We start from the raw sequence: 26,493 nt of genomic DNA, 5'->3' as shown, positions 1-26,493 counted from the left end.
AAATTATTATTTTTGAATAGAGTTGCAAGGATGTTCATATAAGCATAGCCTTGCTGAAGTGTGTTTCCTATTCTCTTAGGTAATGAATGATACGAATTTGATGCGAACTAGATGAGAATGTCGTTGATGTGCCTTTTGGTCCATCATACAGATGATGCGCACCCTGTTTGAAAAGTCTATTAAACAGAATCTTAAATTGCAGCGCTATCGTTTGTTATCAAAATCAAAACATTATGGCTTCGCAGCCTCCGTTTTCGGTATATCGATTAACCCAGCTCTAGTCATGGATGCGTCCCACAAATTTCTACCGAAGTTTAATATAGATTTTCGATTTTTGTAAAACTTCTGTCTTAGTTATTCTTCATTTTATCTTCACAATTTGGGTTACAAAGCGATTGGCCTTGCTAATCATTGGTAAGGCGTTACAGAAGCTGAAACATGGCTTCCGAATCTGAATTTGAGAAAACCTTGGTAGTAAACATTGGAAATTTTGAGAAGATCCAAAATATTCTAAATGACAAAGAGAAGTACAAGGAGATACTTGAAAACAGCGAGAATTTTAACACTCGTCTGTGCATAGAACGCAGACTTCGCATGCCATTCCTGGACCCCCAGACTGGGGTGGCACAGACACATTGTTCACTCTTTATGAAAAAAAAACAGCGTATGCCTGGATTCCGACATGGCCAAATATACACATATCCATCGTCCCGCTGGCGCAAGCCCAAGCGTCAGTATTTACATAACCCGAACCAGAGCTACCGAGCATTTCAGTACCGCGAAAATCATCTTCAACACTCCCACCATCATCAGCACCAGCATCAACATCACCATCACTCTTCTGGCGTTGCTGTAACCCGAGATCTCCATCTTGCGGAGAGCGCAGGTAAGAAACAATACGAAAAGCATTTAAAAAGAAGCTTTCTCATGGAGTTCCTCCAAAGTTAAAATTACCAATAGCAATCATTTCCCGAATGAAATTGTTATAAACAATGTCAGCACTGATGTAAATACTTTAAAAACTCTCCACGACAAAGTTGCAATTGGTTTCGAAAACACCAACCTTACGATTTTTTTTTTAATCCTTAAATTTAAGAGGTGGGCAAGCATGGGCATTTTTTATTTTTTGGAAAAATTTATTATTAAGAGGTGGGCACGTTTTTTTTTCGGAAAAGGCTGTTTTAAATCCGTCGGCAAATGATTTTTTTTTAAGAGAGCAAACGATTTTTTTTAAATTCTTAAAAAGTTTTTCCATTTCTTAAAAATTACTTTTTTCGACAAAAGTCGAAAACCCACTCTATTAAACTCTATTAAAAATTAGTTTTTTAACAAAAGTCATCTGCCGACGGCATTAAAACAGCCTTTTGCCCACCCATTACGACTTTTGTAAAAAAAAAATGGGTAAGAAATTACAAAGCCTTAAAAGTTCCATATTTTCTAAAGTTTTTACTTTTTCAAAACTACTTAAGTAACAAAAGAAAATAAAATTTCAAATCATTTGTTTATGAAATCTCAGAAAGTCCAAACATCTGGAACAGTATTAAAAATCTTAAAAAATTTAAACAGATAAAACGAACTGGCAATAAACGTGTTACCAATTCCAAAAAGAAATGGAGACTCATCAATTATTGGGAACTATAGGCCAATTTGTATACCTTATGCATTTAGAAAACACATATCCACATCTATGTGCATAAATGATTTAATAGACAAAGTGTAAGCCCTAATAGCAGAAGGATTTCAGGTAGTAGCAGCATGTTTAGATCTGCAAAAAGCCTTTGACTGTGTCGATATAGAAATCTTAAAGACCAAGCTCCAAAATCTTAACTTCAATCAACACCTGGTTAATTAACTTCCTTCCTGCTTTCTGGTTTGCTTCGATGCAACCTTCTCAGAAGCAAGGAATATACTTTTTGAAGAAATAACAGAGTTTGAATTAGAGTGTAGCGAGCTAAACTTATCCTTTAATCTAGCTAAGTCCAGCGTTATTCAATTTAATCTGAGCAAACAACCTCTTCAAGTTCTTTAAAGGGGATTTCAATTGGAGATGTAGATCAAATCAAATATCAAGGACGAATAGTAGCCGCTAATAATTCTCTAAGCGCACACATCGAACATGTAATCTCATCAGCAAACCAAACATGTGCATTTGAAAATTGCTTAGTGGAAAGGTCTTCTTCTTTACAAAGCGTTTGCCAGAAGTAGGCTAGAATAAGCATGTTCTTAATTTAGCAAAATGTCCAAAACATCTATAGACAAAATAAAAGTACACACAAATTTCAGTCAGACGCGTAATCGGCCTAGTAAAGTGTACACCGGTACCGATTTTATACAGAATTTGTTTTCAAACGGCAAAAGAATTGATAAAAGATTTTGCCCACGTGTTGCCAGCCAAGCACACACTTGTATCCAATAGTGAAATTAATACTAGCTAGGCCAAGTCGTATAAAGACTTTAAACATATCCTAGATCAAGTTTATATCTTTGATCAGGGTAGACCTTGAATTCTTTAAGGGAACAGCCAAAAACAAAAGTGATATGAATACAGCTATTATCTTAAAAATAATTAAGGAAAAAATGAGATCTTTTAGGAATGACATCATATTCATATTCGCTATTCAAGCGTTTTCAGTACATAGCTTAAATTTCACATCCAGTTTCTATACGAACAAGATTTTAACGTCTCTATCAGCCGAACTGCTAGCGATTGATAAGGCCCTCGACCATGTCGTTTCGGTCGGCATAACTCGTGTAGCCTTTTTGACTGATAGCAGAGACAGCTACATAACCTAAAATTTAAGAAAGAAAATTGCCAATCATCCTCAATTGGTGCAACACCGGCATACCCCAAAACGATTTCGGCTTGGCTGCCAAAAACTCTCCCTCACACGGTACCTTCACTGTAGTGGGATGAATTATAAAAGATGCCACAGCAGAAATACACAAATTAATACAGGCGGAGTGGGACAAGGAGTACGCCGACTTTGCTTGTGACAAACAGCGGGGTTACTGCGAACTCTTCCCAATAACGCTAAAGAAAACTTGGTTTAGCAACTTAGACTGCAACCTCAGGCCGGAGCGGTTACGCTTTTGATAACTTTACTTTAAACAAAATACACTTAGTAAACAATTACATATGTGACAGTTGCAACGACTTTGATACAACTCTGCAAGACAACCCTACCCAAGACTGGAAAAATACCACGACATTTGCCATTTCTTCAAACACAAACCAACAAACTGATACCACATTACAAATCACTATCTTAAAAAAGTTAAAATAATCATTTGAACAATCGAACGGTAACCAAACAAATAGCTTGGCGATTTCCATGTACGCGAGGGCGGCCAAATGAGTCCACGGCACTTACGGGTGTTGCGGCAACATAAAAAAAAAAAAAAAGCAAAAACGAGCTTAGCCTAGTTGCAGTTGTTTAAATTGCTCAGGCCTAAGCTAAAAAAAGGATTTAAACTGCAAAACTTCATACATTTTTCAGTTAAAAACCTTTCTATCACTATGGACGACACTAATGTAGTGACGATGCGCACCAAGAGTGTGTGCACAGGAGGCTACTATGTATAGCCGTAGAAGTGAAAATCTGCTGTGATGTTCCGATCGTAACGAGTAATACACCAATCGAAAGGTATCGGTAAATGAATAAGGATTGCATACCAAGAAAATTAATTGGTTCGGGAGGTGAAAGTAACATACTAAAAATTTTGACATATAAATATACAACATACAAAATATCTGATATCAAATTTTGTTACGAAAAATGAATAAGCATTTGACTAAATAAATACACTTTTTAAATGTTCTCATTCGTCACGCTGATGCTAAAAACGCCTAAGTAGGCAAAATACCTGAATGAAGCGGTCCGAATATAAACTTTTAAAAAGTGTATTTATTAAATGCAGTATTTTTAAGTTGAATTTCAAAATATATTTAGGCACTTCATTATACTTCGATTCCATCGGATAACGCTTAAAACTATTAAATCTCAAAATAACTGACTTTTTCGAACTCACAGCTTATTTCGTGCCACGCACTTATTCTTAACAATGTAAGTTATATTGAATCTTAATATCCTCCGTTCTGTTTAATCACTTCCTTTAAGCGCGCCATTGAAGAAACCAACTTTTCGGTGTTTTTTTTTTTGGAAATATTTGTCCATTCTTCCATAAGGGCTTTTGTAAAATAATTTTAGTTAGTCACTGATCGTTTGCGAACAGCCTGATCCAAAATATCCCCTAAAAATGTTCAATTACATTAAGGTAAGGTGACTGGGCAGTTGGACTCATCACGTGAAGTGAGTTCCAGATCAACCAGATTTGCACAAAACCCGATTTTTGCTTTGGGTCGTTGTCCTGGTAAAACCGAAACCGTCTCTCAGTGCCAGTTTTTCGGCGCTTTTGGATATAATTTTCCTTCAGAAGCTATAGATACAAAATTTTATCCATGGTTCCTTCGATTAAGACCAAATTTCCCCCGCCGGCGGCCGACATACACGCTCACGATCTACTACACGATCTTATCTACTACACGATCTTATCTACTACACGATCTTATCTACTACACGATTTTCCCAAACGAAGCGTTGGATTATTTACTGAACAGTACTTGGACTTAGGTTAACCAATTCAGCAATATTCTGTTGAGTTTTTCCATTTTTTAAATAGTAAGGACCAATTCCCGCTGTTCTAAAGTTGTTCGGGGACTCTCGAATTTGGAAGAAAACTGAAATGTCCAGTGTGACCAAATTACATTAAGGCCAAAATAAATAAGTTGATGTTATGTTTAATAGGATATAAAAAAAATTTTTTTAGTAGGACAATTTTATAGAAAAAATGTACCTAAAGCTCTTGCACGAAATAAGCTGTGACATCGAAATAATTGTTTTTTTTTATAATGTAAGCCGATATTTATTGGTAATACGAGTTTAAACGCAGTAAGTGTCTTAAGATATTTAAAAATAGAACAAAGATGCGTTAAAATATGTTTGGAATCTCGTATAGTTTATCAGATAAAAGTCTTTAAGTTTTAGTTGTGCACGAAATAAGCTCTGAGCCACTGTATATACCATATACAATAAAAAGACAACTTTTGTGACTGATTTATGCAGGTAGCTTTAAAACTATAAGTTTTGCTAGATCGACTTTCCTAGTGATGCGTTGCAATTTTTTGACTGAAATTAAGGTTGTAACCGAGGGTCAATTTTTGTTTCGTCCTGGATAAGTTGATAAGTGTTTTTTTAAATAACGCCAAAACAAATGTTAACTTTGTGCAAAACGTTACGCAGCATTTGTAATAATTATTTTGACATAGGTGATTGGTATTTTAAAGTAGCTTACAATTTATAGTTGTGGCTGCAAATTCATTCTGCAAAATGCTATGCAGCATATGCAAAAATTCTTTTGACTTTTAAATAGCTGATTGGTATTTCAAAATAACTTTCAATTTACATTTGTGGTATCTAATGCAAGGGACACTTTAGTGGTTGTAATGGGAAAAGGTATTTCTTTGAGAAAAATTTTAATCAATCTTTTAAGTTAGTTTAACTTTTCAGAGCAAGTCAAACTCTAATTGGGGGGTCCTCTGGCGTAGTTTGCGTTTATATAATATAGTGAATTAAACATTTTGAGTAAAGCTGCATTTATAACGTTGATTTCTTTTAAGCGGTTCAAATTTCTGATTCACGTCTTTAACACTAGTAGCCAAAGCAAATATAATAATGTGCTAAAATATATATAACATAAATCTATTAAAGCAATCGATTTTTAGAATTATGTTAATTTTGAAATGTTCACTCTAAAGCTCAAAAATAGCAAAACTCTGTTAGGACCAGCTATTCGACCGTATGTATATATTTTTTCTATATCTATCGCCACGCCGAAAGTCAAACATTTTAAATGTTTTCATTATAATCATAAATTCAAGTCAGACATAGTCAGTGACGTCGATTCAAGACTCGTTTTAATGCCTCGTTTTCGACAACAAATGAAGATTTCTTTCGACTTAATGGCTTTTCGCGCTGGCAATCAAAATGAAATGACATTCAAAATCTCACATTTATTTTAGTAACGCCTACGGATTATTGACAAATACCTATATGACTCGTTTTACATCTCATTAAGTCTAAGACTTACAATAATTCTTAAGTACTGTGTTTTAAACATCCCTGTCTGAACAAAGATTAGGTGCCAACTAAAAAGTAAAAATTTGGAAGAAAAAAAAAATTCAAAAATTTAAGACACTATAATAAGATAACAAAATTACCAAAAAAACTGGTTTATCGTGTTCATTTGCATGCGAGTAATAAATAAAAGAAAAAAAAGCTTTTCCCTACCATTAAAATCTCATTGATCAATAGATTAGACTTCATTTCGTTGAAACACATGAAGTGCCTTACCAATATGGAAGTGTGTTGCCACTTGCATAGGATTAAGCGCCGAGTTTTAAAAATGGAATTTGAATTATCAGTCCATGTAGAAATCGTCTTTAAGCACTGTGAGAAGGTACACTAACTGCAGGTAAACCCTGATGTTTATCATTTTTGTTCGAATATCGTATTTTTATACCCGTTACTCGTTGAAATCGTTGAAAATTATGTAACGGGAAGAAGGAAGTGTTTCCGACCGTTTAAAGTACATATATTCTTGATCAGGATCAAGAACCGAGTCGATCTAGCCATGTCCGTCTGTATGAAAGTTGAGATCTAGGAAACTATAAAGCTATAATTTTGGGATTTGAAATGTAGATTCTAGTATTTCTTACACAGCGCAACACTAATCGGGAAACACTAAACCCGCTGTCACATGTTAGACCGTTGCTGTCGGTATCGGTAGACACAAATAATTTTAAAATCAAACTATTACTTTAGAAGTTCTAGGGTTATGAAGTCCTCTGCCGCCGCTGTGCCGCTGCTCTGCCGGTAATCGCTGCACGCTCTTGGCTTCTAATATTGGCTATGCAGTTCGACAGATGGCGCCACCTAAACTTAGATTGTTTTGCAGGGGGAAAATTTAGTTTGAAGTTATATATATCGCGACTTGCAACTCATAGGAGCATGTCATACTTTTAATTGACGAATATTACAAACTTTTTCGCATGTAATCCAACATAGTCATTTATTTATCACGCAAGACAGCCCAGAACCCAACAAAGTCATACCTTTTTTTAATAGACCAGACCACTTAAGTGTGCTGATGAGTAAGTCTGTCTAACATCGGATGAGTCAACTGCGTTGCGTTGGGACATTGCCTGTGCCAGAAATATCATAATGCAGATAAAGAATGAAGCAGTAGCCTTGTGCTGTTGGTTTTCGCTTTAACCGCTTCACAAAACTAAAAACTAATTAAATGCCGTCAGTACATAGCTCAAAACAAAAGATTATTTTCGATCTTTTAAGAAAAAAAAACTATTAAATCGAAAAACTTATTTGAGGTCTAGTTAATATTCAATATTTTGTACTTCAAAACTTATTGGTTTGTGCTGGCTAAGATGCGAGTCCATCCATTTTTGCCTTGAGAGCGGCGCGTCTGTCCGAAATATTGCAGCTAGACCTACTAAATATGTCCTCTGACTCAGTAGAGCAAGCTGGGATGCACAAATAGAAGAGACAACTCCTTTAAAAATTGCATCGATTCTTTTAAAAAGAAGTTGATGTTGTCCCGAAACCTAAAGAATCAATAGTATCAGATTTGACATCGTTTTTTTTTTGAAGTACAATACATATAAACCCTTTTAATTTTGTTTAGGCGCTTTATATACACAAAATTAAGCATACAAGAAGCTACATTTATATGTTGCCGTTAAAATAAAGCTATTCCCTTCTGTTTTAAAAATCGTATAACCCTTCTAATTTTGTGCCGTGACTCTTACAAGTAATCTGACAGGCTATGAGCCCAGATTCATTTGCGAAAAAAAAATGTTTAACCATTTACATTACAGAAGGCGATTACGGGGGAAAAAAAAGTCTTACTTTAAATATTTAAATTACGACTCGTGTTGTGTCGAAATAAAAAAGTGTTTTTTTTAAACATGATAAACATAATAAAAACAAGAAAGGAAACAAACTTCGGCAAGCCGAAGGTCATATACCCTTGCAGCTATTGCAAAAACTTAATATTCTTTAAAACATTAAAATTATGATTTACTCGCGTATATGTTTAAAAACATTAAAGCTGTGATGATTTGCTTATTTTATATATTTATTATTTTATGTTATTTTATATATTTTTATTATTTCTATGAGAGCTATATGATATAGCCGTTCAATTTTGATTAAATTTAAACCGTAATTCTAAAATATTTAACCAATACTATATGTCGAACAACTAAAAAAAAATTAAAAATAGCTAAGTTATAATTTTTTTTTAAATTTTTTTTTTTCGATTGTTCCTATGGGAGCTATATGATATAGTCGTCCGATTTTGATGAAATTTAAACCGTAATTCTGAAACAATTAACCAATACTATATGTCGAAGAACTAAGAAAAAAATTAAAAAACAGTTAAGTTATAATATTTTTTTCATTTTTTTCCGATTGTTCCTATGGGAGCTATATGATATAGACGTCCGATTTTGATAAAATTTAAACCGTAATTCTGAAATAATAAACTATACTGTCGAAGAACTAAAAAAAAAAATTAAAAACAGCAAAGTTATAATTATACCCTTGCAGAGGGTATTATAATTTCAGTCAGAAGTTTGCAACGCAGTGAAGGAGACGTTTCCGACCCTATAAAGTATATATATTCTTGATTAGCATCACTAGTAGAGTCGATCTAGCCATGTCCGTCTGTCCGTCCGTCTGTCCGTCCGTCTGTCCGTCTGTCCGTCCGTTTATATGCAAACTAGTCTCTCAGTTTTAAAGCTATCTGCATGAAACTTTCCCAAAAGTTGTCTTTCTATTGCAGGTAGTATATAAGTCGGAACGAGCCGGATCGGACGACTATAGCATATAGCTCCCATAGGAACAATCGGAAAAATAAATGAAAAAAAATTATAACTTTGCTGTTTTTTAATTTTTTGTTTAGTTCTTCGAGATATAGTAATGGTTTAATATTTCAGAATTACGGTTTTAATTTCATCAAAATCGGACGACTATAGCATATAGCTCCCATAGGAACAATCGGAAAAATAAATGAAAAAAAATTATAACTTTTCTGTTTTTTAATTTTTTGTTTAGTTCTTCGACATATAGCAATGTTTAATTATTTCAGAATTATGGTTTAAATTTCATCAATATCGGACGACTATAGCATATAGCTCCCATAGGAACAATCGGAAAAATAAATGAAAAAAAATTATAACTTTGCTGTTTTTTAATTTTTTGTTTAGTTCTTCGAAATATAGTAATGGTTTAATATTTCAGAATTACGGTTTTAATTTCATTAAAATCGGACGACTATAGCATATAGCTCCCATAGGAACAATCGGAAAAATAAATCTTGTTTTTTTATTGATTTTTCCGATTGTTCCTATGGGAGCTTTTTCCTATCAAGAATATATATATAACGGAGAAGGAGTATTTTCATGGTCTGCCATTTCGATTGCGCAGTAAGTCCCGAGCGCGCCAAGAGCCCAATTCAAACTGACTACCCTTCAAATACCAGAGCTCATCTTCTTGCAACTTCTTGCTCTCCGGTTCTCTCTCTCTCTCTTGGGCGACCGGGCCTCACTCGACGACTACGCCACTCTAAAAGAGATCTGGCAATGCCGTCGCGCTACGAGTAGAGCAGGAATTCCTAGAATCCATGTTTTACCAGGAACCAGCGGCTTATGCTAAGCGACAACCAAATCGGAGCGCCAAATAACTTTAGCGTTCATCGAATTCAAATATTTCTGAGAACTGCGACACGGCCTTCCTGACCTGCACACGTCCTCGTGTATGCGTGATCATGACCCAATAAGCTTTACAACAAAGCACTATTCCTTTCAATTATTTATTGACATCCGCTTCCAATCTAAATCATTCAATTATTCCACAAACATACAACCAATAACAGCGTTTCTTGTTATATCTCAACAACATTCATTTTCACAATTTCTCTTTATTTCCAATTGGACACCAACTCGTCCTCCTGACTCCCGCCACGTATCCACGCAGGATCATGGTGCAGTCTCACACAATTCTTCTCCCGCCAAGCATTCACACAGAATCGTGGTGCAGTCTCACACAATTGTTCTCGCCAAGCATCCTCGTAGGATCTACACATATGCTCCCGCCAAGCATCCCCATAGGATCATGGTGCAGCCGTATACACATAAGCTCCCGCCACGCATTCACACAGAATCGTGGTGCAGTCTCACACAATTGTTCTCGCCAAGCATCCTCGTAGGATCTACACATACGCTCCTCGTAGGATCTACACATACGCTCCCGCCAAGCATCCCCATAGGATCATGGTGCAGCCGTATACACATATGCTTCCGCCACGCATTCACACAGAATCGTGGTGCAGAGTAAGCCAAGGTATATCTAGTTTCAGAATCGGATGGAATCCTGCCTGCACTTTACCTTTAGAGCCTTTTGATATTTTGCATGTAATGCAATTTTCTACGAAACGCCTAACATATTTTGAAATGTGGGCAAACCAATAGGGCGCATTAACTTAATCTATTGTCTTCTCCCAACCCAAGTGCATTACAGCTTCGTGTAAGTGGTTTGTTACAGCCCATCTGTAAGCTTTGGGTATTACGGGCAATTTGGTCAGCTATAAGTGGTAACAGGTATTTATCTGCCACCGTATTTGTTTTTAGTTCCCTGTAGTCTACTTATAAATGATCTGAACCGTTCTTCTTCTTGACTAGCATCATCGGACTAGCAAAAGGGGAACTACTAGGGCTTATAACTTTTGCGGACAATAATTCGTTAATCATTTCCCTAACATTAGCCTTTTCTTCTTCAGTGAGTCTATATGGGCGACGCTGAACAGTCTTATGTGGGTCAATAGGCCGTATGCTGAGTAGCCCTGTTGTTACTCGTGTGTGTGGATTGCCTACTATAAATGATTTGGAATATTTTTCTAATATTTCACTTAATTTTTCTTTATCGAGCTCACTTAAATCTTTATTAAAATTAAAATGATTTTTCAGATTTAATTCACACGACAGTGCTTGTACCATTTTAGGCTTATAAATAACAAATTTATTTTATTTCAATTACGACTCCGAAGCCTTGACTTAAAATATCTCTTCCAATAAGAATATCAAAATTCATAAAAGTATCCATAATAACGTGAAACAATATTTCAAGAAAATGTTCGTTTATATTAACATTACAAATTATCTGTACTGTGCTCCACACCGGTTCGTTTCCGATGCCCCTTAAAACCACTGTGCTAGACTGACGCTTTCCTTGTAACTTCGCTGCTACACTTTCCTTTACAAGAGAACATTCAGCGCCTGAATCAAAACAAAATGGAATAGACTCACCAAATTGTTTCAAAACTCCCTTTGGTTCTATGGCCACCAAGTTCACTCTTTTGTTAATCTCGACTTCCTTGAGATTATGTCGATTACGTGGGCATTCCGAAGCATAGTGCCCGAACTCCCCACATTTAAAGCAGGTCCTGTTGTTGACTGCGCGTTGTTGTTGTCCTGGAGTTGAGGTGGTCCGTTGTATCTCGTCCGTTCGCCTTTTTTGACAATCCGCAATCTTATGGCCAAGACGCCCACAGTGATGACACTTCACTAGAGATGGTAGTTTCATTTTCTTCCTTTCGACTTCGTTTCCAAAGGATTCGTTACGTTTTAAATACGCATACGCCTTTAATTGTTGCTGCAGATCGTTGCGGGTTTTAACAGCGCCCGTAAACATTGACTTTAAAAGGCGAGCATCCAAGTTTGAAAGATGCGTCAAAACGATGGATACGATGAGCTCTTCCAATTCAATTGATTTGAATTTTGACATGAGCGACGTCACCAGGCGGCTTCCGTATTCGGGTAAATTCTCTCCTGGATTTGGACGCCCATTAAAGATGTTCATCAACGTCGCTGCCGGGGTCTCGATACCAACGAATCGTTGCACAAACAATTCCTGGAATTGCGGCCATGTCATGCCGCTGAAACAAATTTGCGCCAACCACTGGGAAGCACTTGCTTGCATAGCTTTGCTGAGTGCCATGACAAGAGCACTGCCTTGTAGATTGTTTTCAGCAAATATTAATGCAACTGTATTACACCACGCACTTGCATCCGCGCCCGCACTATCAGGGTCGAATTTCGGCAATGATATGGAATTCGGTTTAACTTCCGTTAAGGGCACTCGCGGTGTGTTCATTGATTTCACAAGTTCCAACAAGGCACGATTTTGAGCTTCTAATGCAGCTATAACACTTTCATTGTCCTGTGGCAAGGCCGATCCCACTTCTGATAACGGAGAAGGAGTATTTTCATGGTCTGCCAATTCGATTGCGCAGTAAGTCCCGATCGCGCCAAGAGCCCAATTCAAACTGACTACCCTTCAAATACCAGAGCTCATCTTCTTGCAACTTCTTGCTCTCCGGTTCTCTCTCTCTCTCTTGGGCGACCGGGCCTCACTCGACGACTACGCCACTCTAAAAGAGATCTGGCAATGCCGTCGCGCTACGAGTAGAGCAGGAATTGCTAGAATCCATGTTTTACCAGGAACCAGCGGCTTATGCTAAGCGACAACCAAATCGGAGCGCCAAATAACTTTAGCGTTCATCGAATTCAAATATTTCTGAGAACTGCGACATATATATTTATAGGGTCGGAAATGTCTCCTTCACTGCGTTGCAAACTTCTGACTGAAATTATAATACCCTCTGCAAGGGTATAAAAAACTGAAGATAAGAGGCCTTAGTAGCAAAAATGATATCAACAAAAATAAGTGACTTTACAAACATAAATAAGTGTATATCAGGTCCAGTGCAATAAGTTTCTATGCCTAAAAAGTTTTTACATATGCGCAGTTTTATCTTACGAACTTGAAAATAAAGTATTTAGAAAAGAGAAAAGAGAGAAAAGAAAAGTCAAAACTGCACTTACGCGCCTGTATATTCTCTTATACTGATATACGAGGAAACATCAATGTTTGTTTGACCGGTGGTAGACAGCGATTGACGCTTTGTGTTGTTTTTTTTTATTTTTTGTTATAAATAAATCGGAAACGGACTGCAGCGTAATTGTAAATGCGGTATTGGACGAAAAGGCTTTCACACTGCCGGTAACCTTAATTGGTAAATATGACTCCATAAGAAGTCTGGACTAGCAAAAAACTAAACTTTTGGTTGCTAGGCCATTGCATTAAAACCAATCACAAGAAATTACGTTTAAGGAAGAGAACTGATGATAGTTGGATACTCTGACACAGCCAAAGCTTATCGCCTGTGCGATAAATACAACAAAAACATGCTTGTGTGCAACTCAACACAATATAGAACACTTTTCAAACTTTTTAAGACCAGCGACAACATAAGAGTGGTGGCCGTCGCCCAATTTATTGCAACTTGATTTTCTGATTGTTCCTATGGGAGCTATATGATATAGTTGTACTTTTAAAAAAGTTTTAGTTTTAAAATTGAGAGGCAGACGGCCGGGTATGACTGATCACCTCCCAATAGTGCTGAACAATAATATAATTAAATTTTCAAACCATAAGTTTAACATAAAAAAAACTTTATTTAATTTACTTTAAACTGGTTACAATAATTTTTTATTTGGAAGAACACCGACTGTCTTAAGACAAGTCTCAAACTGAACTCTCTTCTTAACTTAAACTTCTTTGATGATCATACCACGGTTTTGAGCTTTAGAGCTTTTTATGAGTAGAGTTGGCGTTAATTGAGTGAGGTTTCTAATTGCCCTTTGGATTGTTGATTGATAATGCACCAGCCACTCAATCCGATTGTTTAGTCTAGGATCTTGGGGATTCGCTCGCATGGTTATTTTCCATTGAGGGAGGGTCCGAAAGTGTGGGAACGAACTGATAACGTAATTTGATTCGTTCTTGATGTTTAGTCAAAGGCTTGGGCACATTTGCAATTAGATATCGGCTGATTGGGGTAGTAAGGGTGTATGTGAGTGTGGGCATGTGCATAAGAGTTATGTGGGATTACTGATATGTCACTCCCCCATTCTTTGAATTTTACCTGTCCTCAGGTGGAAAGGGTTGGATATAACATTACATTTTCTTCTATGTAAATTGAGTTTGGTAGATCGTTTACAATTTCTGTACTTTTTTGTGTTTCTTCCTTTGATTTTACATATTTTACAATAAGTTTTCTTGGTATGCTCTTAAATTTATACAAGAAGTACAATAAAATGCTTATAATAATGATTACAAACGTTGTTAAAGTGATTATTTGGAATTCATTATAATATTTTGTGTGTAATTCTATTATTTCTTTTGTTTGAATATAAGATAATGGTTCTAACTTTGTTACATTATTATTTACGTAAACGCTCTGTGTGTAATCTAAAATTGTGTTTGAAATAGTGAATTCTTCTAATTTTACTAAACAATTAAAGATTTTAATAAGGTTACTTCCTACTATAGAAATTTCTTTATTAATACAATTTTGGTTTAATAATGTTTTAGGGATACTCCAAGTCAATAAAATATTTGGTTCAACATAATTAATTTGGAAATTTTTATATGTTTTGGTATATTTGCACTCAGTATTTTCTTGCTGAATTATTCCATTTATACATTCGTCAAATACAATTATTTCTGTTTCTTTATTTAATACTTTGTTGTCATATAAGAAATATTTGTCGAATATATTTTCTATTAAAATATTATTATTTTCATCGGGATATAGAATAATTTCAAAAACGGGAGCTTTAACTATCTCTGAAGGAGTATGGGAATAAATCAAAATTTCATTTGTGTCTGTTTTAAGCCAAGTGGAGGTTTTTATTTTCAAGAATTCCTCAGGGTTCACGTTTTTCAAATATTCATGTTTTAATAATTTTGGATTGAATAAACCTAATCTTGTCAGCTGCATTCCTAATTTAATATCTTCTACATATTCTGTAAAGTGTTGTAAATTAAATATTAAAACGCTGACTTGTTGTCCCTTTCTCCTTCTGCCTCTAATTTATTGATTACCTCAATTCCATTGTTTATGACATCGATAACCATGTTTAAATCGGTGTTCTGAACACTAGTGTCTACTAAAGTATTAATTTTTTCTTCTATCTCATCTTTATCATCTTGGTATAATGTTCCAAAAAGGTATTTAAAAACTGATCCTATAATATTGAATGAACCTCTCCTACTGCGTTTTGCTAAAGTAATTCCACTGATTTCTCTTGTAAGTTTTTCTACTAGATATCGGATTTGCATGTCACTAAATTCATTAGCTTCTTTCAAAAGACTTTCGAAGGTTTGTTCAGTTTTGGTTATGTTTACACTTAGATAATGATATTCATAATTAATCGGGATATCTATTGATCCTGTTTAAAATACAAGATATCCGTTTTGGGCCTTAATGGGATTTATTTCGATGCTTTCACCGATTATTAGTGGAATTATAGTTGTTAATATTATGAAGAAAATCATTGTTTTTATTGAGTTGTTGTTGAGTCCGTTAATTTTCATCTGCTTGCCTGAAATTATCATCATATTTACTTTTATTAATTTTTTTCTTCTTTTTGAATTTCGGTTTCTTTCTTCCCCTATTTGTTTCTTCAAAATGTTTTTCGTCTATTTTTCTTAAGGTTCCTGTCTTTTTAAATGGATTAGTAGTTTTGGACTTTACTAAAGGTGCTTGTCTATATTTTTTTTATCTTTATAATCATGACGTTTTTCATTTAATTTTTTAATTCTATTTATTTTCTTTTCTTGTGTGTCATAATCAGGAGTTCCTGCATACATAAATATGTTGGCTGGTATTTGATTAGTTGTATTATGTTTTGTTTTATGATTATAAATGTACAAAATTAATTCAAATTTGGTATACCTATTTTCAATGTCTGGTTCGCTTCCTATAATTCTCAATTTCTCATTAACCATTTTATGAAATCTTTCTACGTCTGATATACTGTTTTTACTTGTTGTTATTTGAATCTGTACTCATTCTGAATTTAACCAATTGTGTAAAGCTACACACATAATACAGAATCTTTATCTGCTTAGATTTCCTGTGTTTTTCCCATTTCGTTAAATACTTTCATGATAGCTCTTTTAGCTTCTAACCAATCCCTGCATGTGACTTCTACTAAGGTAGCGAATTTTGAATATACGTCGATACATGATAAAAATTGTTGTTTACCCATCATATAAAAATCCATGTCTTCAAGTTTTGCCGTACATCTTACTAATTTCGTCGAGTGATTTTCATTTATAATCTCCACGTAAGCTTTTTGAAATATAAGGAAGTCAGAATCGTTATGGAATTATATTGCACTCTTTTTGTACACAAGTATTCTTTGATTATTACTTTTGCTAAAGTTTCAGTCATTTCTTTATAAATAATTTTAATTTTTAGTTTGTGAAAATAATGTGTTACTTCTGTTTTTTCCTCATCTCCTTTAGTTAACTCGATTGGTCGGGAAAAATAATTAAATGGTTTCTCAGTTATGGAAATATAGTTTTGGTTATCTTCTTGAGCACTGTGGGCCGTTGCATTTGTATTACTGGCTGTTTAATCTGGTATATTTTCTTCAATATCATCTGTAAACATATTTTCTTTTATTTTGGTCCTGGATAATGCGTCCGCTACATATATTTCTTTTCCTGGCAAATATTTAATCTGATAATCAAATTCGTTTAATTTTATTTTCCATCGTTGTAGTTTCATATTTGGTTCTTTTATGTTATTCAACCAAACTAAAGGTTTATGTTCGCTTAATATTTCAAAAGACCTACCGAATAAATATTTTCTAAAATACTTGGTGGCGTACCATGCGATTGCTAAAAGTTAGTTTTCAACAGTCGCGTAATTTATTTCATGTTCGTTAAGCGTTCTGCTAGCATAACAGATTGGTTAATGATATTGTGACAACACTGCTCCTATAGCCATGTTGCTTGCGTCCGTTGTTAGAGAAAATGGTTTATTAAAGTCGGGATAAATTAAAATTGGGTTTGAAGTAATTAAAATTTGCATTTTTTCGAATGCTTCTATGTAGGGTTGTCTTTAGTATTAATTATGGCACCTTTATTAAATTTCGTTGTCATTGATTTTACGATATGTGTAAAGTCAGGTATGAATTTTCGATAAAATCCACACAATCCTAGAAATTATTTAATTTCTTTTGGTGTTTTTGGTATAGGGATATTTATTATTGCACTTATCTTTTTTGGATTCGGCTTAATACCTGTAGTAGTTACTATGTGGCCTAAAAATTCCGTTTCTTTTCTCATAAATTCACAATTGTCTAGTTGTAATTTTAAATTTGCATCACGTAATTTTTATACCCTTACAGAGGGTTTTATAATTTTAGTCAGAAGTTTGCAATCTAATGAAGGAGACATCTCCGACCCTATAAAGTTTATATATTCTTGATCAGCATCACTAGGAAAGTCGATCTAGCCATGTCCGTCCGTCTGTCCGTCCGTTTCTACGCAAAATAGTCTCTCAGTTTTAAAGCTATCTGCATGAAACTTTCCCAAAATATGTCTTTCTATTGCAGGATGTACATAAGTCGGAACGAGCCGGATCGGACGACTATAGCATATAGTTCCCATAGAAACAATCGGAAAAAAAATAAAATAAAACTTATAACTTTGCTGTTTTTGGATTTTTTTTAGTTCTTCGACTAATAGTAATGGTTAAATATTTCAGAATTACGGTTGAAATTTCATTAAAATCGGACGACGAAACAATAAAAATATATACAATTTTTTTAATGCAACTTTTCTATTTGGTAATTTTTTATACCCTTGCAGAGGGTATTATAATTTCAGTCAGAAGTTTGCAACGCAGTGAAGGAGACATCTCCGACCCTATAAAGTATATATATTCTTGATCAGCATCACTAGGCGAGTCGATCTAGCCATGTCCGTCTGTCCGTCCGTCTGTCCGTCCGTTTCTACGCAAACTAGTCTCTCAGTTTTAAAGCTATCTGCATGAAACTTTCCAAAAGTTGGCTTTCCATTGCAGGTAGTATATAAGTCGGAACGAGCCGGATCGGACGACTATAGCATATAGCTCCCATAGGAACAATCGAAAAAATAAATAAAAAAAAATTATAACTTTGCTGTTTTATAATTTTTCTATTAGTTCTTCGACATATAGTAATGGTTAAATATTTCAGAATTACGGTTTAAATTTCATCAAAATCGGACGACTATATCATATAGCTCCCATAGGAACAATCGGAAAAAATATACAAAAGAATTATAACTTTGCGGTTTTTTTTTTTTTTTTTTTAAGTTCTTAGACATATAGTAATGGTTAAATATTTTAGAATTACGGTTCAAATTTCATCAAAATCGGACGACTATATCATATAGCTCCCATAGAAATAATATAAATATATATATATAAAATAATATATATATATAAAATAACTATATAATAATTGAGCTACAAACCATCATAGCTTCAATGTTTTTAGACATAAACGCAAGTAAATCATAATTTTAATGTTTTAAAAAATATTTAATTTTTGCAATAGCTGCAAGGGTATATGAACTTCGGCTTGACGAAGTTTGCTTCCTTTCTTGTTTTAGTTTCTTTTTGATTTATTATTAATTTGACAGTTCAGAATTACGCATTTAATTTTATTAAAATCGGAAAACGATATCATATAGCTGCCATAGGAACTATCGAATAATTAAGCTGCAAATCATCATAGCTTCAATGTTTTTAAACACATACGCAAGTAAATCATAATTTTAATGTTTTCAAGAATATTTAGTTTTTGCAATATGAACTTCGGTTTGCCGAAGTTTGCTTCCTTTCTTGTTTAAATACATTTTTCAATGATAAAATATGTTCTTCTAATGAAGTGGAGAATATTATAATATCATCTAGATATAACAAACAATCTTTGTAGCTTAAATCTTCTTATAAGTTGTTCATACATCTTTGAAAGGTGGCGGGGGCGTTTTTAAGGCCAAATTGCATTCGTATATATTCGTAATGACCGTGTTTTGTTGAGAGTGATGTTTTAGCTATTGACTCTTGTCCTGTCCCATTTGGATTTGATTAAATCCTTTGGCTAAATCGATGGTAGTGAATTATTGGCTTCTTCCCAATTTGTCCAATATCTTATCCATTCTGGGTATCGGAAATTTATCATTGATAGTGATCTCATTTAAATTTATGTAATCTACTACTAATCTATACTTAATCTTGCCTGATGCATCGCTCTTTTTTGGAACTATCCAAATGGGTGAGCAAAAGGGAGATTTTGATTTACGAATTATTCCCTGTTTAATCATTTTATTTATTTGTTTATTAACTTCTTCATCAAAGGTTTGAGGATATTTGTGTGGCTTCCTATATACTGGGTCTTCATGTTTGGTTTGTATTGAATGTTTTATGGTACTTGTAAAAGTCAAAGTCAAATTCAAACAAAACTTTCTTTAAACTTTCTCTTTCTTCCTCGTTCAAATGTTCTAATCTGTATTCATTGCATTCTTTGAATTCATTATTAATGGCAAAATTAAATGATTGATCCTTTGATAAGGGCGGATTAAGGCATTCTAATGCAGTCTTATCCTCTTCAATCTCTTTCTTAACTGGTGGTGGACTAAGGCATTTTTATCCTTTTCGCCATATTTTATATAAAGTAATGTGTCTCCTAACGTCACTGTATCTTCTTCATAGTTTATTTTCGCTTTACTTTCTTTCAAATAATCTCTACCTATTAAAATATCATAATTCGCAGATTTTGCATGGGTCCAATGTTATACTTTTATTTAATTCCATTGATCCATTTATTGTGAATACTTTTAATTTCCCTTCTTGTTCTTCGTTATTTTCAAAATTTTTCGTCATTAAATTGATAGATGACCCTGCATCTATCATAGCTCTAACTTTTTTTCCGATAGGGGCGGCGAACAACGCCATGTGTTTCCTTTTTCTCTTGACATATGAAACTTCATTAGTATAAATTTCATCATGGAACGCTACCCAATTGAACAGCGACTGCAAATTGTGCAAATTTTTTATCAAAATAATCGTTCTGTTGCTGCTACTTTAAGAGCATTACGGCCATTTTACGGTCCATTTAACAAGCCAGCCCGTTTTGAGTCTACGTTTTCGCTACATAATGTTCCGGTGCCCGTGAGAGCAAGAAGTGCTCGAAGTGATGAAAACATCGCAGCCGACAGCGCTTCAGTTCAAGAAGATGCGAATGTGTCGCTCACACGACGTTCGCAACAATTGGGCCTTTCTGTGACGTCATTGTGGCGAATTTTGCGTAAAGATCTTGGCTTATTTTTATTTTATTTTCTTTGGGGTTAAGGGTCATTGGTCTATGCCAATAAGCCGGCGATGTTGCAAGAGCTCAGAGCCAATATTGAACGCGAAATTGCTGGAATTTCGACCGATTTATGCGAAAAAGTGGTTAAAAATTGGGTTCAACGATTGGACTTCGTAAAACGTGCACGCGGTGGTCATGCGAAAGAAATCGAGTTCCATATTTAAATGTATATGTTCAAATTCGATAATAAAAAAAAAATTTGTTGAAAAGTCCAACCGTTTGTGTTTTATTCAAAAAAAAAGTTGAAGCGCTCCTATTGAAGCGCTCCCTTTACAATCTGGCGGGAAGTTTTCTTTCAATACAATCCCTAATTGTTTTCTTAAAAGTACTTGTGTAAATTAACTTATCTGTTGGTTCTGATTCTAATTCTAACTTATTATGTACATTCGATGATCTGGTTTTTAGTTCATTTACGAACTTACTGATGCTTCCTTGATAAGGGGTGTCGCGAACGTGCTGTATGATGTCCTCGTATGGCATGTGATCCTTGAAAGCTTTAATTTTGGACATTTTTGCTGTTCCCCATGTATTGGACTTTTCCTCCTCGATGACCGCTTGCGCGGAATCGATGATGGTGCATTCAATAGCTCCATAGATGATGTGGATTTGCCGAACATCCTGAGTAGGGTAAAGTTGCAGTAGATACTCTACTCTGGCAATGTAGCGATTTAATTCCGATGAATTTCCGTCGAAATAAGGTAGCTCTTTGATTTTTCCGATTAGTTGATTCAGATGAATTTTAGACAACTGCGGTAGCACTGATGGATTTGCCATGTTTAATGTTCTTTGGTTTTTGTTTTCAATATTGACACTTTTTTGTTTTAAGGGCGTATTGAGCAAATTGGATTCTGTTTATTTTATTTCTGCGTGCGAAAATTACACATAGATTCTTTGGCGGATCTCGATATTTGTCTTTTTGTATATTCACGGAATTTTCTCTGATTGGGATATACTAGTCATATAGTAATATCCTTTAGTTGATCAGTACCGACGACTTTTAAAACGACATAAATTGGCTGCGCCAATTAAATTTCCGAACCATAAGTTTAACAAAAAAAAAAAAACTTTATTTAATTTATTTTTAAACTGGTTACAATTATCTTTTATTTGGAAGAACACTGACTGTCTTAAGACAAGTCTCAAACTGAACTCTCTTCTTAACTTAAACTTATACCATAGAGTTGGCGTTAATTGAGTGAGTTTTCTAATTGCCCTTTGGATTGTTGATTGATAATGCACCAGCCACTCAATCCGATTGTTTAGTCTAGGATTTTGGGGATTCGCTCGCATGGTAATTTTCCATTTAGGGTCCGAAAGTGTGGGAACGAACTGATTACGTAATTTCATTCGTTCTTGATGTTTAGTCTAAGGCTTGCATTCTAAGGGTACATTTGCAATTAGATATCGGCTGATTGGGGTAGTAAGGGTGTTTGCGGGTGTGGGCGTGTGGACATGTGCATAAGAGTTATGTGGGATTATGGATATGTCACTATATATATTTTATAAGGTCGGAAACGCCTCTTTCGTTGCGTTGAAAACTTAAATTATAAAGGGTGCGGTCAAGGGTACGGTGTAAACAACTATCAGCATTTTCACCAGTGGCTTAATGTGCTACAATATTTATGGCAGAGCCAGAGAGCTATTCCTCCAACAATACGTGTCTATAGCATACCTGAAGGGAGATCTAACTGAATAAATCTAGATTAATCCGATGAAATGATTAAAGCTTCGCAATAAACGTGTGTTGAAGGTCAAAAAATTCTTGTACGGACTCAAACAATCTTGTTGAATGTGGCATCTGAAGCTTGACGAGATTTTGCAACAAAAAGACTCCACAGCGTGAGCAAGCGAGCCCTGCTTTTACAAAGGCGCAATAGTAGATTATGTTGATAAACTTATGATCGGCAATTCAAACCTTGGTAAGTTGAACGAGATAGTGCGACTTATTTGTAATATATTTTAGATCATCGATAAAGCGAAATACATCAGCAGAAGAAAGTAATGCAGATTTTGGAGCTGTACAGTAAGACCGATTGCCCTACTATAAGTGTAAAAGTTAAATTAAATAAATTTGAATGCCTGTACCTGGTGCTTAAAAATATTCAAAACATAAAAACCTTATTAATTTGGTCAACTCTAATATGTTTATGAACACATATGTAAGCGGACAAAAAATAAATAATGGCGTAAGTCTTACAAGCAGTCAAACAGTCCTGATAACATGTGTTATTCTTATTGCTTAATGGTATAAATAATTTATAGTAGTATCGCATTAGTAATCGTTAATATAATAGTACGTTATTTATAGTATTTAAGAAAATAACTTATGTCTACTATTTATAGCGACTGCTGCTACCGATGGCAACTCCATGGGAGCCTCGGGAGACAATGATAGTAAGGACTCACATGCAAACGCCGAGAAGGAATGGTTTCACGAGGAAATGGACACATCGCATTATCATCATGGCGATGATTATGAGGATGATTTTGATTCAGATAACGATTTTGACGAGTCATACACCAGCAGGGGTAAACGTAAAAAAGGCTCAAGGCCTCGACGTACAATTGCAAACGTTGAGGGTACTCCAAAACGTGGGCGTAAAGGTAGTGGTAAGTTAAATTCATTAAGCTGGGAAAAGTCTAAGTTATGCATTATTTAAATATTAGGCAATCGTCGGAGAAACGCTATTGAAGGAGAAACAGACCGAAAACGTCGTGGCGGTGGAAATACATCTGCCGCTGCCGCCGCAGCTGCTGCAGCCGTCGCACACGCAGCCAGCACTGCAGCAGCAGCAGCTGCCGCCGCCACAGGGCTCTATGCATCCCACTCAAACTCTGCTTCGCCCATTCCCACCAATGACGACACTTCACAGTCAGCACAAATAGTGGCAACACCTATAGCTACTTCTTACGAAAAGGTTTCAAACGACGCTGGAGCTTCCAATGACTCAATGCCTCTAGCGTCCATGGCTGGAATAAGCATAGGTTTGGTTGCAAATTCCAACGCCTCTAACTCCTCGCCGGTGCATGCAACAACAATTCCCATGGCGTTTGCTACGGGAGCTGGTCCGATTAAGGTCAAACCACTCGTTGATCGGGACATAGCTCAACCGTCTCCCTACTGCGACTTTTGTCTGGGCGATCACCAGGAAAACAAAAAAACCAACATGCCCGAGGAGCTTGTGTCGTGCTCGGACTGCGGTCGCTCAGGTCATCCATCGTGTTTGCAGTTCACAGCCAACATGATAATATCAGTTAAACGCTATCGGTGGCAATGCATCGAATGCAAGTACTGCTCCATATGTGGGACCTCTGATAATGACGACCAGCTATTATTTTGCGACGATTGTGACCGCGGATACCATATGTATTGCCTGTCACCACCGCTAGTTACTCCACCAGAGGGTTCTTGGAGCTGCAAGTTATGCATGGAGGAATTCCACAAGAATAATTGATCTTACATTTAAGGTTATAAAATTATTTAATGCACTTATATTCCGAAATATCACAGGTCTCTTAATCATATATTTGTATATGGTAACGATTTAATTTTAAACAACTAACGTATTTGCTGGTTTTAACAACTCCCAAATTTTGTACATGGAAGGATTTTATTTCAAACTATCCTTTGTTACATATTCAAAGTAATCTGCCATTTGAACTAATATATTTGTCCACGTAAACTTTGTATAACAAATTCGTAACAAGATAATTTATTTGAGAGTTAAAATTGTAACATCAAAAATTTAATTTAACGAAAGTATACTTTGTGATAAATCTTAATCCGGCAAGGAAGAAGTTTAAAATTTTGTTCAGAAAGTTGACAATATGATTGAAAAACGAATAGTTAAATCACTTTTTAACCTTAATAATAAGCCAACAGATTTTTGCTTTTGAAATACTTCATGGTCGGCTTTTGAAATATTTTTTTAACACAATTTTAAAAATTAAGTAAAGTTTTTACACGAATTTTTTATTACGGCAAAAAAACAGTGAAGTCTAAAAATAACTTAATTACGGACCGACTGCGCAAAGAGTCAGAGATGACCCGTTCAAACTTTATCTTGAACCAATCGGTCTGTGCTCAACCAAATTAAAATTAAAAGTCTTTTACATTTGTAAGCGTTTATGTCGTCTGCTCTTGCTTGTGAGCGAGATTCTACCCTTGCCATTGTGAATTCAGTGCGTTTAGATTAAATGAAAGGGCATTTTCAGCCCTTTTATAGGGTAAGAAATTTTATAGAGGCGACAGTGATCACGGTTTAATTCGAACTTGTACTTAGCCTCGCGGTGCATTTCTGCAGCTGAACTGCTCGCACTCATTTTTAAGGGCTCTCTCTCTCTCTCGAGCGAACATGGCTCTCAGCAGAGCTTGGGCAGGGGCGCGTGCAGACCAAATGGTGTCTCTACATATTTCTTACTCTATGACGCTTCAATAATTTTAAGCAAACGTCGGAGTTGTTTAAGTGGAGAGACTTTGAATTCCATTTTAATTGTAAAGCTTAACGCAGAATAAATGAAAGTATAATATATACATATGTATGTGCAGTTTTATTTCACATTCTTTTGGTCAACGATAGATATGTGTTGTCAAAAAGCACAGATTAATAAAAAAATAGAGACACTATTTTCTCTGCCGGCAGATTTCGAGACGCTGGCGTGACGCCGGTTTTTATACCCTTGCAGAGGGTATTATAAGTTTGCAACGCATGACACTTGATCAGCATCACTAGAAGAGTCGATCCAGCCATGTCCGTCTGTCAGTGCGTCCATCTGTCCGTCCGTTTCTACGCAAACTAGTCTCTCAGTTTTAAAGCTATCTGTATAAAACTTTCCCAAAAGTGTTCTTTCTATTGCAGGTGGTACATAAGTCGGAACGAGCCGGATCGGATTTCTATAGAATATAGCTCCCCTAGGAACAATCGGAAAAATAAATTTAAAAAATTATAACTGCTGATTTTTAATTTATTTTTTAGTTCTTCGTTAGGTTTAAATTTAAGGTTTAAATTCATCAAAATCGGACGACTATAACATAAAGCTCCTATGGGAACAATAAAAATAAAAATTAAAAAAAATTTAATTTCCTTATTTTGTAATTTTTTTAAAAATTATTTTTGATTTATTAAAAATTTGACGGTTCAGAATTACTCTTTTAATTCTATTAAAATCGGAAAACGACATCGTATAGCTGCTATAGGAACTATCTAATAATTGAGCTGCAAATCATTATAGCTTTAAACATATACGCATGTAAATCACTGAAGCTTGCTTCCTCTCTTGTTAAACAATGTAATGGTGTTAAACAGTGTGGTGAAAATATCAGCTGTTCGGACCCGAGCGAGCGACCAGCAATAGGTAGCAACCGAAGTAAGAGATGCGTGCGAAAGAAGAGTAAAGCTAGTGGCGATTAAATTCAAAACATTGGCGGCTTTTTGAATTATTTTGTAAAATAAAAAATTTTATTAATATTTTGGCCTTTAGCAGAACCACTTACCACTAAACAACGTGGCTATCTAAGAAAAATTAAAAAAAATATAGTTTTAATAAGCTTGGCAGCCTTTTCTGCTGATATAGCTTTAACATCGCATTCAATGGAATGGAAAAAGTAGGCAATTGGTCGAGCACACATCGTGCTACTTTACCGTCCTATTGCATATAAAATTGTAATGCATTTGCTTTACTGGCATACCAATTATATGAGACTGTAAATCAAATGTTTTTTTGACTAGTATACCTCGTTTATAGGTTTGTAATGCATATGCTTTACTGACGTGCTTACCGTGCATATATGGTTGTAATTGAATACTGAGAAATGGTTTTTTATTTAGAACGAAATAAAAGATTTTGATTAGTCAACTAAAAATTAAAATGCTTACATTATCTTATATCTTACTCTAATTTATTATTATTATTAAATATTATTTACATTATTATTTATTAGTATCTATATCATTACTTAAATTATTATTTTCTTTGTTTAAATCAAAATAATCGATAACCGTGAGAGAGAAATAGACGCACTTTTGTGAAGCTCCGCTTTAAACACCGAAAAACAACTTAAACTCGGCATAAAAAATTAAAAA

The 26,493-nt window shown here is 35.0% G+C and overlaps 2 protein-coding genes across 4 annotated transcripts; one reads left to right on the top strand and one right to left on the bottom strand.

Annotated features, from left to right (window-relative positions):
- The first annotated feature begins 248 nt into the window (after positions 1 to 248).
- Positions 249 to 24,058, top strand: LOC128263683 (zinc finger protein DPF3). 3 transcript variants are annotated; one of them, XM_052998769.1, is made up of 3 exons: positions 249 to 886; positions 22,754 to 23,014; positions 23,078 to 24,058. In XM_052998769.1, exons 1-3 carry the CDS (start codon positions 439 to 441, stop codon positions 23,863 to 23,865), a joined length of 1,497 nt encoding a protein of 498 aa, XP_052854729.1. In that variant the 5' UTR covers positions 249 to 438; the 3' UTR covers positions 23,866 to 24,058. The 3 variants fall into 3 exon arrangements, with proteins under 3 accessions (XP_052854729.1, XP_052854728.1, XP_052854730.1); XM_052998768.1 differs by having other exon boundaries at positions 250 to 886; positions 22,754 to 23,020; XM_052998770.1 differs by lacking the exon at positions 249 to 886 and adding an exon at positions 21,954 to 22,329 and having other exon boundaries at positions 22,754 to 23,020.
- Positions 11,002 to 12,818, bottom strand: LOC128263686 (uncharacterized). Its single transcript, XM_052998772.1, has 2 exons — positions 11,441 to 12,818; positions 11,002 to 11,387 (listed from the first exon to the last, which is right to left on the bottom strand). The coding sequence occupies exons 1-2, from the start codon at positions 12,285 to 12,287 to the stop codon at positions 11,347 to 11,349; spliced, it is 888 nt and encodes a 295-aa protein (XP_052854732.1). The 5' UTR covers positions 12,288 to 12,818; the 3' UTR covers positions 11,002 to 11,346.
- Positions 24,059 to 26,493: the final 2,435 nt, after the last annotated feature.

This window comes from Drosophila gunungcola, unplaced genomic scaffold (genome assembly GCF_025200985.1).
Source record: "Drosophila gunungcola strain Sukarami unplaced genomic scaffold, Dgunungcola_SK_2 000010F, whole genome shotgun sequence".
In the NCBI taxonomy this organism is placed as follows: domain Eukaryota; kingdom Metazoa; phylum Arthropoda; class Insecta; order Diptera; family Drosophilidae; genus Drosophila; species Drosophila gunungcola.
The sequence above is the reverse complement of the archived record's forward strand: the minus strand, read 5'-3'. Positions and strand labels throughout refer to the sequence as shown.

Bases quoted from the DNA above. Each gene is read 5' to 3' on its own strand.
- LOC128263683 (XM_052998768.1), top strand. From the start codon at position 439: ATGGCTTCCGAATCTGAATTTGAGAAAACCTTGGTAGTAAACATTGGA. The intron at 887-22,753 runs GTAAGAAACAAT...TACTATTTATAG, and splicing joins CCATCTTGCGGAGAGCGCAG to CGACTGCTGCTACCGATGGC. The intron at 23,021-23,077 runs GTAAGTTAAATT...TTTAAATATTAG, and splicing joins ACGTGGGCGTAAAGGTAGTG to GCAATCGTCGGAGAAACGCT.
- LOC128263686 (XM_052998772.1), bottom strand. From the start codon at position 12,287: ATGAACACACCGCGAGTGCCCTTAACGGAAGTTAAACCGAATTCCATA. The intron at 11,388-11,440 runs GTGAGTCTATTC...TCTCTTGTAAAG, and splicing joins GGGAGTTTTGAAACAATTTG to GAAAGTGTAGCAGCGAAGTT.